Source organism: Martes martes, assembly GCF_963455335.1.
Source record: "Martes martes genome assembly, chromosome: X".
In the NCBI taxonomy this organism is placed as follows: Eukaryota; Metazoa; Chordata; class Mammalia; order Carnivora; family Mustelidae; genus Martes; species Martes martes.
The window spans coordinates 101,808,774-101,821,968 of NC_137897.1; the positions used below are offsets into that span (position 1 = coordinate 101,808,774).

The window sequence follows — 13,195 nt, forward strand, 5'->3', positions numbered from 1 at the left end:
GCTGGTTAGAACACTCACCTATCTCCATTTCTATGAAAGCTGCTTCATCTGGTAGGGCCCGAGGGATCACTCCAGGGTCACTGAAGCTGGTCCTCAACAGTGTAGCCATGGAGAAAAGGAAGAGCATGGCAGCAAACACAGGGATGGCAGGAGAGAGCTGGACAGCCAGGTAGCGACATCTGAAGAAAGTGGGCGATTGAACATTTAGTTATATCCACCCTATATTAACCACAAACTGTTAGCAGCATGTCGATCTGGTCTCCACAATAAAATGAGCAGTACATTGAGGGAAGAGACCATGTTTTTTTCTTCTCTTTAACGACCCATAACTCCTAATATATGGTTCTTCACATAGTAGGAGCTCGACACTTATTTGATGTCACCTATAACCTCAAAAGACAGTCTCAAGGGACCTCCCCTATCACCAAGTCCAACTCCTCCTGTCAGCCTGCTGAGGACCACATTTCCTTTGTGCCTTGGGAAAGGCTCACACCTACTAGGGTCAGGGAAGCAACTAAGCCTGGACTTGTAAATACCACAGGTTGCTCTCACTCTGGGAATGTCTAGAGCTTTTCATAATCGCTCATCTGGCATTAGGCCTGAGCTCAAAGAGGAGGAAGAAAAGATGAGGACCATTCATGAAGCAGGGTCCCAGCGTCAGAGGGTACATCTGGCATGCTTCAAGGCCAATGAAAAGCTTCAGGGCTGCTGACTGACTTTGCAACATCCATCCTCTTCTCTCCTCAATTTGCTCTGCTAGTAGGTACTTAGTGACCTTAGGCAACGGAAGAAGAAAATTGTATCTCCTCAGCACCTCTTCCCAACATCATGTTTGCTCCCCCTCTTTCCTCATAATTCACCCGGAAAGCCACCCCTCTTCCTCTCTGGATATCCCAGCTCTACTCATCTTTCAGGTCTCAGAGATATCAATGCCATCATTGCCACCATCACAACTTACTGAGCACTCAGCGTATGCCAGGCACTGCACTAAGCCCTTTATATGCATTATCTCATTCAATTCTCACACTAAATCTATGACATAAACTCTATTATACCCATTTGATAGCTGGAGAATCTGGGATTTAGAGAAGTCTTGCCTCTTCTGAGAGGCCTAGCCTAAGCTGCACTAATCTCTCCCTTCTCTACCACTGTAGTCCTCACTGCCAGAGCCTTGTATTGTTTCCCAGTTGTTTTTCACTATGTTGACCTCGTCTTCCCCAGCTGCACTTCGTAAAAGGAAAAACCTTGTCTTTGTGAAGTAGGAATGTTTGGGTTTGAATTCTGGCTCTGCCAGCTCCTACTTGGGTGACTTAATTAACTTCAGTCTCCTTAGCTGTGAAATGAGGATAGTAATAGTACTACATAGGGTCATTGTGTGGATCAAATGCATGAATATAAATAAAGTGCTTAGAACTGCACCTGACACATAGTAAACGTAAAGTAAATGTCAGCTCTTAACGTTACCGTCTTACCATCGTGGTTCTGTATCTCCCAGAGCTTAAGACAAGTATGGGAACAAAGAAGCTATCCACAAATACTTGTTGCATCCAGCTGAATTTCAAATAGGAATATGTGATGAGAGTTATCACTGACTTATTTTTATTCTTTTCCTCCTGAGGCACATTTTTTCCTTCAATACAGAGATCTTCTCTTGGAGGCAGACTATAAGTGGATGAGCAAGGGCCAGAGGGAGAGTGGAGAAAGTAAGCTAAGGAAAAAGGCTTACCTCATCGGCATGGGGATTAAGCAAGCTGCTGTCCACTCAAAGCAAACATTTAACCCCAGGTTGTACATTCACTGTAGTTTTGGAAATCCACACGAGATCCTCCCCCACCTCCCTGCCACACACACGAGTGCAGGGGTGGGCGGGTGAGAACCAACCATAATATTGGGCTGAGCAATTTGTCAGTAGAAGATGAATATAGTGAACCTGCAAAATGATTTTGTGGCTTTTTGTTTGCTTGCCTGTTTGTTTGTTTTTAACAAAATCCTCGGTCATCGCCTGATTTTGTATGATTTACTTCCTTCACCTAAAAGCTAAGGGTAGGAGGTAAAATTTGAAGAACTGAAGGATCTAACTACATACAGGGTAATTAAGGTCCTTACAGATCACTAGCTTGTGGATTACCTTCTTTTCCATTGTTCCACGTTCAGTAGAACACATAGCCAAAAAGTGAATTTGGAAACAAAAGTCACCTCTGCCTATCAGGAACCCAGAGGATACAGAAGAAACATTAAGACTCTGTTTCACGAGCAAGCCAAGTAAAATTACCATACTAACAGAAAACAGCCGTCTTTCTAGTCATTGCCCATTTCTAAGATCACTCTTGAAAACAAACAACTTCTCTAGGACTTGAACTGCTCTAGGCGTATGGTCTCCAATAAATAGAAAAATCAGAGCTATCTGATTGGCCACCAAAGGGATTTTAAATCATTTTATTACAGGGAAAAGATACAGAGAAAACAGAACTAACTCACTCTCTCTCTCTCTCTCTCTCTCTCTCTCTCTCTCTCATACATGCACACACACACACACACACACACACACACACACAATCAATGTTGCCCCCATGCATGAAGGACCTAAGATTAACTAAGTCTCATTCCAACACCTGCTTGTTAACCAGACAAAGGACAACTTAGATTTGAATTATGCTACGCCATCAAGGATAAAGGTCTCTGTAATCTCCACACGAACTATCTTCTGCACCTGCTAAAACAATCCACTCTGTATGTCAACAAGTACACAACAGGCCCATTGTACTGTTCTCCAGAGATGAGGCTATTGGCAGTCAGTTGTCACTAGTGAGTGGGTGTGGCTGGGAAGGCAGATGTGGGACCAGCAGGCCTTTCCACTCCAAGTAAGAGGAAACTTGGAGAGCCAGTAGCTAAAACTGCTGTTAACTACAACTTATCATGTATGTCTGTCTTTAATAGTTATGATCAAAAATACCCCCTTAGGGGACGCCTGGGTGGCTCAGCTGGTTAAGCTTCTGCCTTTGTCTCAGGTCATGATTCTAGGGTTCTGGGATTGAGCCCCACATCCAGCTCCCTGCTCAGTGGTGAGAAGCCTGCTTCTCCCTCTCCCCACTTCTCCTGCTCTCTTTCACCACCTCTCTATCTCAAATAATATAATATTTTTTAAAAATAACCCCTTGGATTAATCCCATAATTGCACTAAGCTAGAGATCTGTCTCTGACAGGACCAGGGCATGTGAAAATTTGGTGGCAATTCCCAATATCAACCTGAAAAGTCAGGAGTCTCCTAAATCACTAATTTGTCTTACTGGAAGACTAGATCTGTCATCCATGAATATAAGCTAACTGTTTTTTAAATCCCCCAGTATTTTCCATTTATATCACTTCTTGGAATAATGATATCCATATACTTTTTGAAACAGAACTCTTTTATCTTCAGAGTATAAGAGGCTTTCCCCCTTCCAAAGGGTTCAGAAGTTGCTTTTCTCCCTTGTGAATTTTATAAACACAACCATGTCTCCGCTAAGTCTTCCTTTATGCCACCTGAAGAAATATTATTTTAAGCCACCTTCTATCAACCTCTTGATTGGCCTCAGGCTCCCATAGCTGGACTACATGACTGGACTTCCACATGTCCCATGGGCCGCATGGTGGTACTGTCTAGCAGTAACTAGCAGTGCCAGGCTGGGCTGGTATGTCATGTCCCATCCCCCATCCCTAGCATGCTAGTTCATTGGAGGGACAATGATAATGACACAGACTTTAACTGATATGAAAAAATTCAAAAGAGATTCATGAGTGGAGTTGGTAAGAAACCAGACAGATTCCATAGCAGGGCTCTGCCTCACAGACTAGGAGCATGGATTGGTATTCTATACAATACTCTACCTCCAAGTCTTCCTAATAGCTCAGTGCAATCAATCAGCCAACAAGTGTTTATGGGTCTAACAAATGAAGAACAAGAGGAAATAGGAGTTAATTTTGTTGAGAAAAACATAACTAACATATGAAATAGCTGAAGAATAAGATTAAGACCAATAATCAAGGGTTAGGATGGTGATTCAGACTCTAAGGACTATAAGTGGTGAGAGAAGAGCTCTTGGGAAGCTGGTGGCTGCTTAAAACTGCTCCCATAGCAGCTGTTAAGGGTGGCTTTAAGGAAGAGTTGTGCTTGGAACAGAAGAAAGGGCTCGAGATTAGAGTCCCACAATGGCCCTTGTCCCACATAATAGTAATAAGCCTTTGCTATTAGTCCCCACTGATATGGACAGTTGTCTGTTCTCTTACACACTACCTACTTCTAAAGCATAGAAAACATGCAGAGTCACCTATACTGGCTCAAGGCTCTTATGATGACACTCAAGAGTTTGCTGATAGGGAAAAGTTTCCTTGGACACTAAAAACATAATTTAAAATCAGCCTCTAGATTGACTGCTATGTGAAGGTCAAAGGAAGAGGCATAAGTCTGTTTTGTTCCAGTAGCAAAGGGGAAAATTAACCAAACAGGGACATTTTCAATTCTGAGGCAATGAGCCATTTTCTCACTAAGGAGGGCCAAAATCTCTAGCCAGACAAACCTGCTAAGCAGTTGTTAAACTGCACTGATAATAGCAAATCTCACATTTCGATTATAACAAAAATAGCAAATTTCAAATATAACAAATAACAAATTTCAATTATAATGTGCTCCTGCCCAAAACACTGAAAAATTCCCTGCTGCTTATTATACTAATCCCCGAACCCCACAGGCCAGTTATTCCAAGGCCCTCCATTAACTGGCCTTATCTAATAACCATCATAAGGTTCTTGCCTTCTCATTGCTCTGTTCCAGAAATATTCCCCTAATTACCCCAAATTCACTGGCTTCTTGCTATTGCAAAGGCATAAGGTGCCTCCTTTGTTCTTAAACATGATACCAGCTCGGGTGTCTCTGAGGAAGAAGATTTAGGAGATCCCTTCTTTAACTCAATAAACATCTCAAGTGATATCAGCATGCTGGGGGAAATCCCTGTTCTTTGTGCTTGCTTTTCCCAAAATAGAAGATCACTACACTCAATTAAGACTCATTCTCAAAAGATGGGAGGGGTGCCTAGTGTCACAGTCTGTTAAGCATCCAACTCTCAGTTTCAGTTCAGATCATGATCTCAGGGTCCTGGGATAGAGCCCCGCATCAGGCCCTGCACTCAGCATGGAGTCTGCTTGAGATTCTCTCTCCCTCTCCCTCTGCCCCTCCTGATCATTCTCTCTCTCTCTCAAATAAAGAAATAAATATTAAAAAAAAAAAGATGGGAGATGCATTCAGTAGAGATCGACAGTGTGAAACTTATCACCAAAAAAGGTAGTAGAGGCTGAAAATATACAGATAAATTCTGAATGACAGAACTGTAAAGAAAGGAAAGCATACCATTTAGAAGACATAATCCAACCCTTCTCCAAGGAACGTGCTTTATCAGCAAGTTGAACTTAGCTACGTACTTTAACAGATTGATATCAGAGAGGCAACTACGACTTTCTAAAACTGCTATTTGGTTGGCCAAGTCTTAGAATCTTGGGCTAGGTAAAGCACAAGACAGAACCTCCATGGAAAAATTTTCCAGAAAACGTTCTCTTGGTTAGAGATCATGAGAAAGTCACTTTTTCACCTTCCCAATCTCATCTAAGTAACTTCAGGAACCTGGACATTGGAACTATAAGCGCAATATTCTGCCATGTCAGTTTGGCTTTGGTCTACATAGCTCTGTATTTCCTCAACCTGGTAACTTGATGTTGTCATATTGTCTTTCCCATCTCTCCACAGGGACACGATGCCCCTCTCATCAGGATCACCCACATAGTAATGAGGTAGGGAGCACACATTGCTTAATTTTTCTCCAAACCATTCTCATTTGGGCAGCAGGGACTATGAGTAGTCACAGAGGTGATGATCCCTCCTAACTCACAAAGCTTCCTTTCTACGTTCACACTTAAAGATGGGCTTCTCTGTTCCTGCAAGGCTACCAGAATGCTATGCCAGAGTGCTACTAGTTTTCTACAAAGACACTTTCATTTCCCAGGAGCTTGAGCGGGGGAGGCCCAAATAACCTAGATGCCACTAGGTAACACAATCACTAGTTAGCAAGAACTCAGAATACGCTAGTTTAGCTTTTGGCACTATGCACACTTTAGTAAATCTGAATGTCTTCAGGATTCCATATTCAAGGTAACAATGAAATGAAGGTAGTGTCATACAGAGGCATTGGCTGGCTGACTGATCTTGACAACGGGACCTCTCTTCTGTGCACCTGGTTTCCTCGCCTGCAAAAGGATGGAGATAGTTTCCAAGGCCCCTTCCAGTTCTACCATTCTATGATTCTGTGAGTCAAGACTGTTATATTTTAAGTGTATCCAGAATGTATTAATTCAGTAACATTTATTGACCACCTACTCTACGTAAGGTCTGGTGGAAGGCACCATGGAGGGCTACACAGACCTAGGAGATAGTCGCTGGCATTGAACGAGCTCAAAGTGTAATAATCATAGAATTTAGAAATCTAAGAAATGTCATATGATGATGTGTTAAATGAGCAGTATGTGCAGAAATTACTGGAAAGGTTTCAGGAAGGAAGACTCAAGAAGGGACGTGAAAGAGAGGTAGAATTTGGATAGGCTAGAAGTGGGTCAATTACGAAGCACCACTACAAAGCTTTTTTCAGTTCATCTAATTCAATGACTCCTCTACACATCAAAACCACCTGCAAGGGTCAGTCCAACAGGGTTTGATAGCTCCTTGATACAATTTCCTCTACATAGAGCACAATGAGGCATAAGCGCTGAGCATAGAAGCAAACTGCTTATACTTCAGGGATCAAGAGTCACTTAGTCATTCTTGCCACAAGAGAAGTCTGGGTACCTTGACCCCACCTATAGTCTGGTCATAAAGTTAAAAGAGACAGATAAGAAGCCAATTCCAGAAGACACTGCACTTGGTCCTTCCTCCAAGCTTTATTAGGAAGTTGAATTTGACTAACACCACCATAGTCTTTGAGTAGCTGGACACCTCACAGTTGTCTGTGTCATTCCGCCAGAATGTCCTGACATTACTGGCCAATCTGGTGGCCAAGCTTGTGCATTCACACAAGCTGGACAGGGTTTGGGTAGAAAAGACTGAGAATGTTTCATGTGGTCAAAGCTAAAACTGGCATATTCACTCACATTTCCTAAATACCTCACCCTAAAAATAAATTAGGAAATCCTTTTTTCAAGCACTGCAAAATTTTCACTCTGCTTTTAAAGTCAATACATTTATCGTAGATACAATTATGTTTAAATATGAAATATATTTAAATACAGCTACCTACTGGAAATCCAACCTTTCCTTTTCAGTGTGTGTATCTGAATCTTCTAGACAAACACAACAGTTATACAGAACTTCAGACTCTCAGAGTTGCAAGAGGATTAGTGATAATCTAGCCCAATATCCCATCCTGGACAGGAATCCACTTGGAGACAGCAGCCCTGAGAGATGGCCACCCAGTATCTTTGGAAACACTTCTAACAATACAGAGCTAACTAGCTCCTAGATGGACAACCTTCTTTCATTTTATGTATTCTACCTACTGTCTGTCCACTGAAAATTATAGGTCCCTCCTTTGAGAAGTCTAAACGTGTAAAGGCAAAATCCAAAAATAAAAAATATATATATATACACTGGTATAAATAAACTGCTGCATGTTTTTCATCAAGGGGTGCCCACCTGCCTGACCAGATTTCTCCAGCCATCTGGCCGACCCAGGGCTGTGCCATGGGCAGCTATAAATCAACTTGCACTTGTTCCTAAGCACCTGCTACAGGCAAGACCCTATGATGAAAATGCAGGTCCAGATGTGCGGCAAGATTTACACTTCCCTAAGGCAAAAATGCAGCAGCCAGAGGATGTGGAATCTACACTCCAAGGCAATTTGAGGATGAAAATAGACATCCCTCTGTCACTGGTGGTTCAGATGCCCTCACCTGCCTGAAGACAGGGGACTAGATCAGCTGATTTCCTGAGGTCTCCTTAAATTCTAATGCTAACAAAGGGCCCATATTCTGCCTCCCAAATGCTATCCCCCACTGTGTGGTTGGTAGTGAATTATATATTCCAAAGGAAAGGTTGACCAGAAAGAGATTTCATGCCTCAGAGGCATTCTGGTGTCCTTTGTACAGCCTGTCATTAGCTAGGCATAAGGCAGCCAGCACTCAGAGTGTCTGTGTGTCTCTACGTGAGAGACGGACACACAAACACACACACACATACACAGAAATACACGCACATGTGCACAAACAGATTCCACCACTCTCAGTAAAAAAGATTCATCACCACTGTCCTCTCCCCTTTGGTCAGCTTTATGCTTTCCCATTCCACTCCTTTGCTCACACATTAACTTCTTTCTCCCTTCTCCCTCCCCCAGCCCTACCCTCAAACATATTTACTCTATCTGGGTGGCTCAGTTGGTTAAGTGTTGGATTCCTGATTTCAGCGCAGGTCATGATCTCAGGGTTGTGGGATGGAGGCCTGCACTAGGCTCCATGCTCAGCACAGAGTCTGCGTGTCCCTTTCCCTCTGCTCCTCCCCTGGCTTGTTCTCTCTCTCTCTCTCTCTCTCAAATAAATAAATAAATAAATAAAATCTTTAAAAAATATTTACTCTGTCACACAGATTGCTGGAACTCAAGGCAGTTCACAAACAACCTTATCCTTCATATCTGAGGGCAAAGCACAAGAAATAACTTGGGGGGAAAGTGATCTTGGTAGAAAACTCAACCTGCCTCCATCAAACAGTAACTTGGCTAATTATAAGCTTCATCCCACAGGCAGTTTTGTTCAGAGGCCTCTGGGGCCTAAGTGGGACAGATTCAAATCAGATTCTGTCTGGCTCCCAGATACAGAAAGGGCCAAACGCCAATAGCCCCAAATTTCAAGTTCCCCTGGACAGCCAAACCAGAGGTTTCCTGGGCCCAGAATTACCAGCTCACTCAGGGCCTGGAAACAAATCTCATCCCTGTTTCAAATGGTTCCAACCACAAAAATTTAACTCTAAGATGGAAGGGTGTGGTGGCAGAAAGAGCTAGTGATTCAGCAGGGGAGGACTGGAAGAGAGGGAGAATGAGAGCAGAGTTCGGCTCTGCACTTTCAAAAAGAAGCAAGGCAGGAAAAAAAGCAAAAACAAAAACAAACAAAACAAAAACTTGGGGAGAAGGGTCAGAGGGGAAACATTTTTTTTTAATGTTTCACATACGCCTGCCTGACCGCACATGCTCACTTGTACCACACACAAGTACACACATACACACGCTCCACCATAAACCCCAGACTGGAAAGCAGCTAAGAAGCCATCACCAACCGGACTTTGCCAAATACTTCACGAAGTCAGCAGCAACAGCAGCAGCAAAAGTGCCTTTGACAAAGAGCCTCTCTGACCTTCCTTTCCTAGCCCTGTTATAAACTGCCCCCCCCTCGCTGTTATTCAAGCCAGCTGCAATGAGCAGAAAGTCTGGCAAAGCAGCCTGAAAAATCACTCTTGATGCACTGGGAAAGCCTGGAGCCCTTACAGAAGAAGGGCAAAATTGAGCTCCAAGAGACCAGAGCTCATTTTAATTACCACAAAGGCTGGCCAAGGAGCCCCCTCTTCCCTCCTATGGCCATGTCCCAGCATGGGAGCTCCATTTCCAGGTCACTCTAGTATATGAACTATAGCAGGCTCATATCAGGTGTGGCTCACAGTCTACACACACTCCTTTTGGCTCCTCAGAGCTCTCCCCATAATAATCCTAATCCAATTAGCATTGCTCCCATCCCTAGAGTATATCAGCACACCCAGTAGTCATGCCATTGTACCCTAGAATCCAACTGGCCACCTCCCTAGAGCAGTGACTGATACAGGATTCAAATAGTGGCTCTAGTATTAGCTTTACATCGCAGAAAAAATAACTCCAAGGCTGGTATCAGGCTCACACAGAATACAGAGTTGTTTATGTTGAGTGATCCTGAGTGAAACTTACATTTAATAAGCACATATGTACTACACAGGGGGCTAGTTTGTGGCACAAACTAGTTTGAGGCTGGAACTGATCTGCAGGTCCCCGATTCAGATGGCTTTTCAATTTAATAGCTAGCAGAGAGCTGAGCCCTAAGGAAATAGGACCCAGAATAACAGAATAGGTCAGTTTTGTGGAATTGAGTTATGACCATGAGGGCCGCCCCTAGCCCCAAAAAGGGTGGGGAAGAGGAAGTCTGTCACTAAGCACTTAAGGAGACCACTGAAAAGGAGAGGTGAATAACAAAGACAAATTCCTTTATTACCCAAGTGTGCCAGAGGTAACCCCAAATCAGTGCTATAAAATTGGAGTCAAAGGTCTTGGCCTTTTTAGGAAGCAGGTACTCTGCTATAAGCACAAAGAAATGAATTCGGTTGGCATGATCTAAGGACATAGCTCAAGAGGATAGTGCCATCCAGGGACCATCCACAAACTTCCCAGAAAGAAGGTTCTTCCTCTAGACCCAAAGAAACCATAATCAGGTAACTCTACTCAATGGAAACTCACTCGAAGGCGAAGAAGAGTGTACATGTCCCCAGGATGAGGAAGAGGGTCAAATAGAAGATGCCCTTTTGCCGGGCCATCATGACTCGCCCATCACAGCAGAAGGTGTTCCTGCCTGGGAGTTTCTCCCATTTCCGTGTCACCTTCTTTCTCACCACCATCACAGACATGATTGGAATTCCTGGTCCAAAATGGGCTTTGTGATTACAAGAGGGAAGAAACAGAAGCTGAGCCCAGCTTTGAAATCACGATGCCAGCTATTGCTGCCGCGGGGTCAAACATCATCAAAAGTCCAATTTCTAGCCCTAAGAAAAAGCACAAAAGGAAAAAAAAAATGAGGCAGGAACAAGAAAATGCAATTCAATCTTCCTTTCCCATAGGTGGAAAGATGAGCACTGCCTGAAGGGGTAGGGGTAGGGAAGCGGGATAACTTTATTTCCAATCCGTGTTTGTCCTCTAAAAGGAAAAACGGTTAAAGGTTCTCCAAAAAAGGGGGGGGGGGGCTAGCATATCTTCTTAAGTAAATCCCTATGCTTCCAATATAATACTGATGATCTGATCATCATAAAACCTTGGAACTAGAAGGGATTTTATGGGTGATAACCCCAGTTACTTCGTTTTGGAAATGAGTAAAGTTAAGACCATAGAGAGGAAGTAACTTGTCCAGCGTCACACAGCTGCAAAGCTAAGCCAAGAAAACACGTAAGCTGACTTCCAGTCCAGGGCACTTTCCATATACCACACTGTTCTATAATCATCAGTAAGAGGACTCTAAAAACAATAGTAGAGTTTCTGTCCTTAAGGAGCCATTCCCTCCCCTCCTCCACTTCACCTTCTTTCTTCAATTAGCCACTCAAATATGAATCACACCCGGGAACAAGTCACCCTCTGGCAGGGCTAGGAGGTTCTGGACATTCTGTACACATACCCAGGTTGTATCTACTCAAAACAGATTTCCCCTAATCAAACCCTCTGCAACCTTCTGTGTTCGGGAAATGAACCGATCTTGCCAGTCTAGCCTAACATTTGCGGGAATCTTAATGAAACCACATCACAGACCTATAGGTGAAAGGCTGACTTAAGCAGGAGAGGTTTTGGAATGGTTGGGGGTGGGGGTGGGTGGACATGGCAGAGTCATGAGCTAAGAAAAGTCATAAAGGTGCTTGCTTTCTGGGACATTTCATAAGTGCCATTTCTACTTGGCATCCTGAACCCCAGGGGCCCAGCCTCTCTCAACCACTGTAACCCTTCTCCTCTCAGGTGTGGTGCTGTGGCCTCTATTTACTGACACCACATGCCCCACGCTGGCAAGAATGAGGTGGAAGCCTGCAGCCCGCCTGACTGAGAGAAACAACCAACCCAAAATCATTCTGGGCTGGAGAGGGCAAGGGTCCAAACAGAGACCAGGAGATGAGCAGGGAAATGAGAAAGCAAGAAGGCTTGGCCAAGGGGAGGGAGCACCAGAGGTGCAGAGAACACTTCCTTTGTGTAAAACTAACCTGGAAAACAATCTCCTCCAGATAAACCGGCCCAGCGGGAGAAGAGAGACCAGGAAGGGGAGCCGGGCCCTGGGAGAACAAAGATCAAAATCCGTCGAGAGGCAGCGACCGGCCCACCAGCCGGGAACCGGAGGCCCGAGTCCGGGGCGGGCGGCAGGCGCGGCCTCGGGAGGCCAGCCCTGCCTCCGCCACGCAGCGGACCACCGCCCCAGGCAGGTTGGGACGCGCGCCACCTCCACACGCTCGTACACACTCACACACGCCCGCCACGTGTAGTCACCCGCGGCCAGGGGCTCGGCGGCAGCAGCCCGGCTGAGAAGGGCAGTTGCCTATGTCCGCGCGGCCGGGCTCAGCGGAGGGGTTGGCAGCCCACCATGCGGCCGAGCCCGGGAGACCCCAACCCCCACCCCTCGTTACCTGAACCCGGGAGACCGAACTCGGCCGGGAACTGAGGGCAGGAAGTGCACCTTCCCAGGGGACCGCGTCAGCTGCCAGAGGTGGCAGCGACTTCTCCTCCCCAGCCCGGAGGCTGCCTCCTCCTGACAAGGGGCCCCAATGGTCGGGGCCCTAAACCAGCTGTGGCAACCGCCCACCGCTGGCCGAATGGAACGCTCCTCACGTCACCAGGTCGTTCCAGTAGTTGCTCGCCTGCCATTGGCTGCTCGGCCTTGGTGCCTCCGCCCCTGCCACCCCTTCTCCGAACTACCATTGGCTACTCCAAACGCCACTCGACGCTGCCTCCGCCCCACTCCCCCACCCATCTCCCGGCTTCGTGCCCACCTGCCAAGGCACAGCGAGCCTCCCTTTGGGGTCCGAGCGCCAATATGAGAAGCGTCGCTTTCTACTGATATAGTTATGCAGAGACGGAGGTGAAGGGTAGTGCTGAAGGGACAAGGAGGGACGGACTACCAGCCTCCCCTCGCACACAGGGTGAGACGCTGAAGCAACATTGGCTCACAGATCCGGGTGCTCACCCCATACTAGGTCTGCCCTGGGCCTCTTCGGCCCTACGTGCCTGAAATCGATCGCGACTCCGGATTTTACTCTTTATCAGCATAAAAACAAGTCCTCTCCCTCCCAAGTCCCATTCAGTAGTTAGGGATCTCACCTCTATCCCAGTCACCCTGGCCTGCATCTCTAAGGCTTCCTGAACACAAC

General features: G+C 45.5%; 1 protein-coding gene across 2 annotated transcripts in view; it reads right to left on the reverse strand.

Annotated features, from left to right (window-relative positions):
• The window catches only part of ZDHHC9 (zDHHC palmitoyltransferase 9), a 33,683-nt gene extending 21,008 nt beyond the window's left edge, over positions 1–12,675 (reverse strand). The window contains exons 1-4 of one of the 2 annotated variants that reach the window (XM_080795686.1): positions 12,455–12,675; positions 12,038–12,106; positions 10,542–10,843; positions 19–179 (exon numbers count right to left, since the gene is read on the reverse strand). In XM_080795686.1, coding sequence (XP_080651812.1) covers positions 19–179; positions 10,542–10,708 — 328 coding nt within the window. In that variant the 5' untranslated portion in view covers positions 10,709–10,843; positions 12,038–12,106; positions 12,455–12,675. The remainder of the gene's footprint in view (positions 1–18; positions 180–10,541; positions 10,844–12,037; positions 12,107–12,454) is intronic. The other variant, XM_080795687.1, reaches the window with a different exon arrangement.
• Between the last annotated feature and the right edge of the window lie 520 nt (positions 12,676–13,195).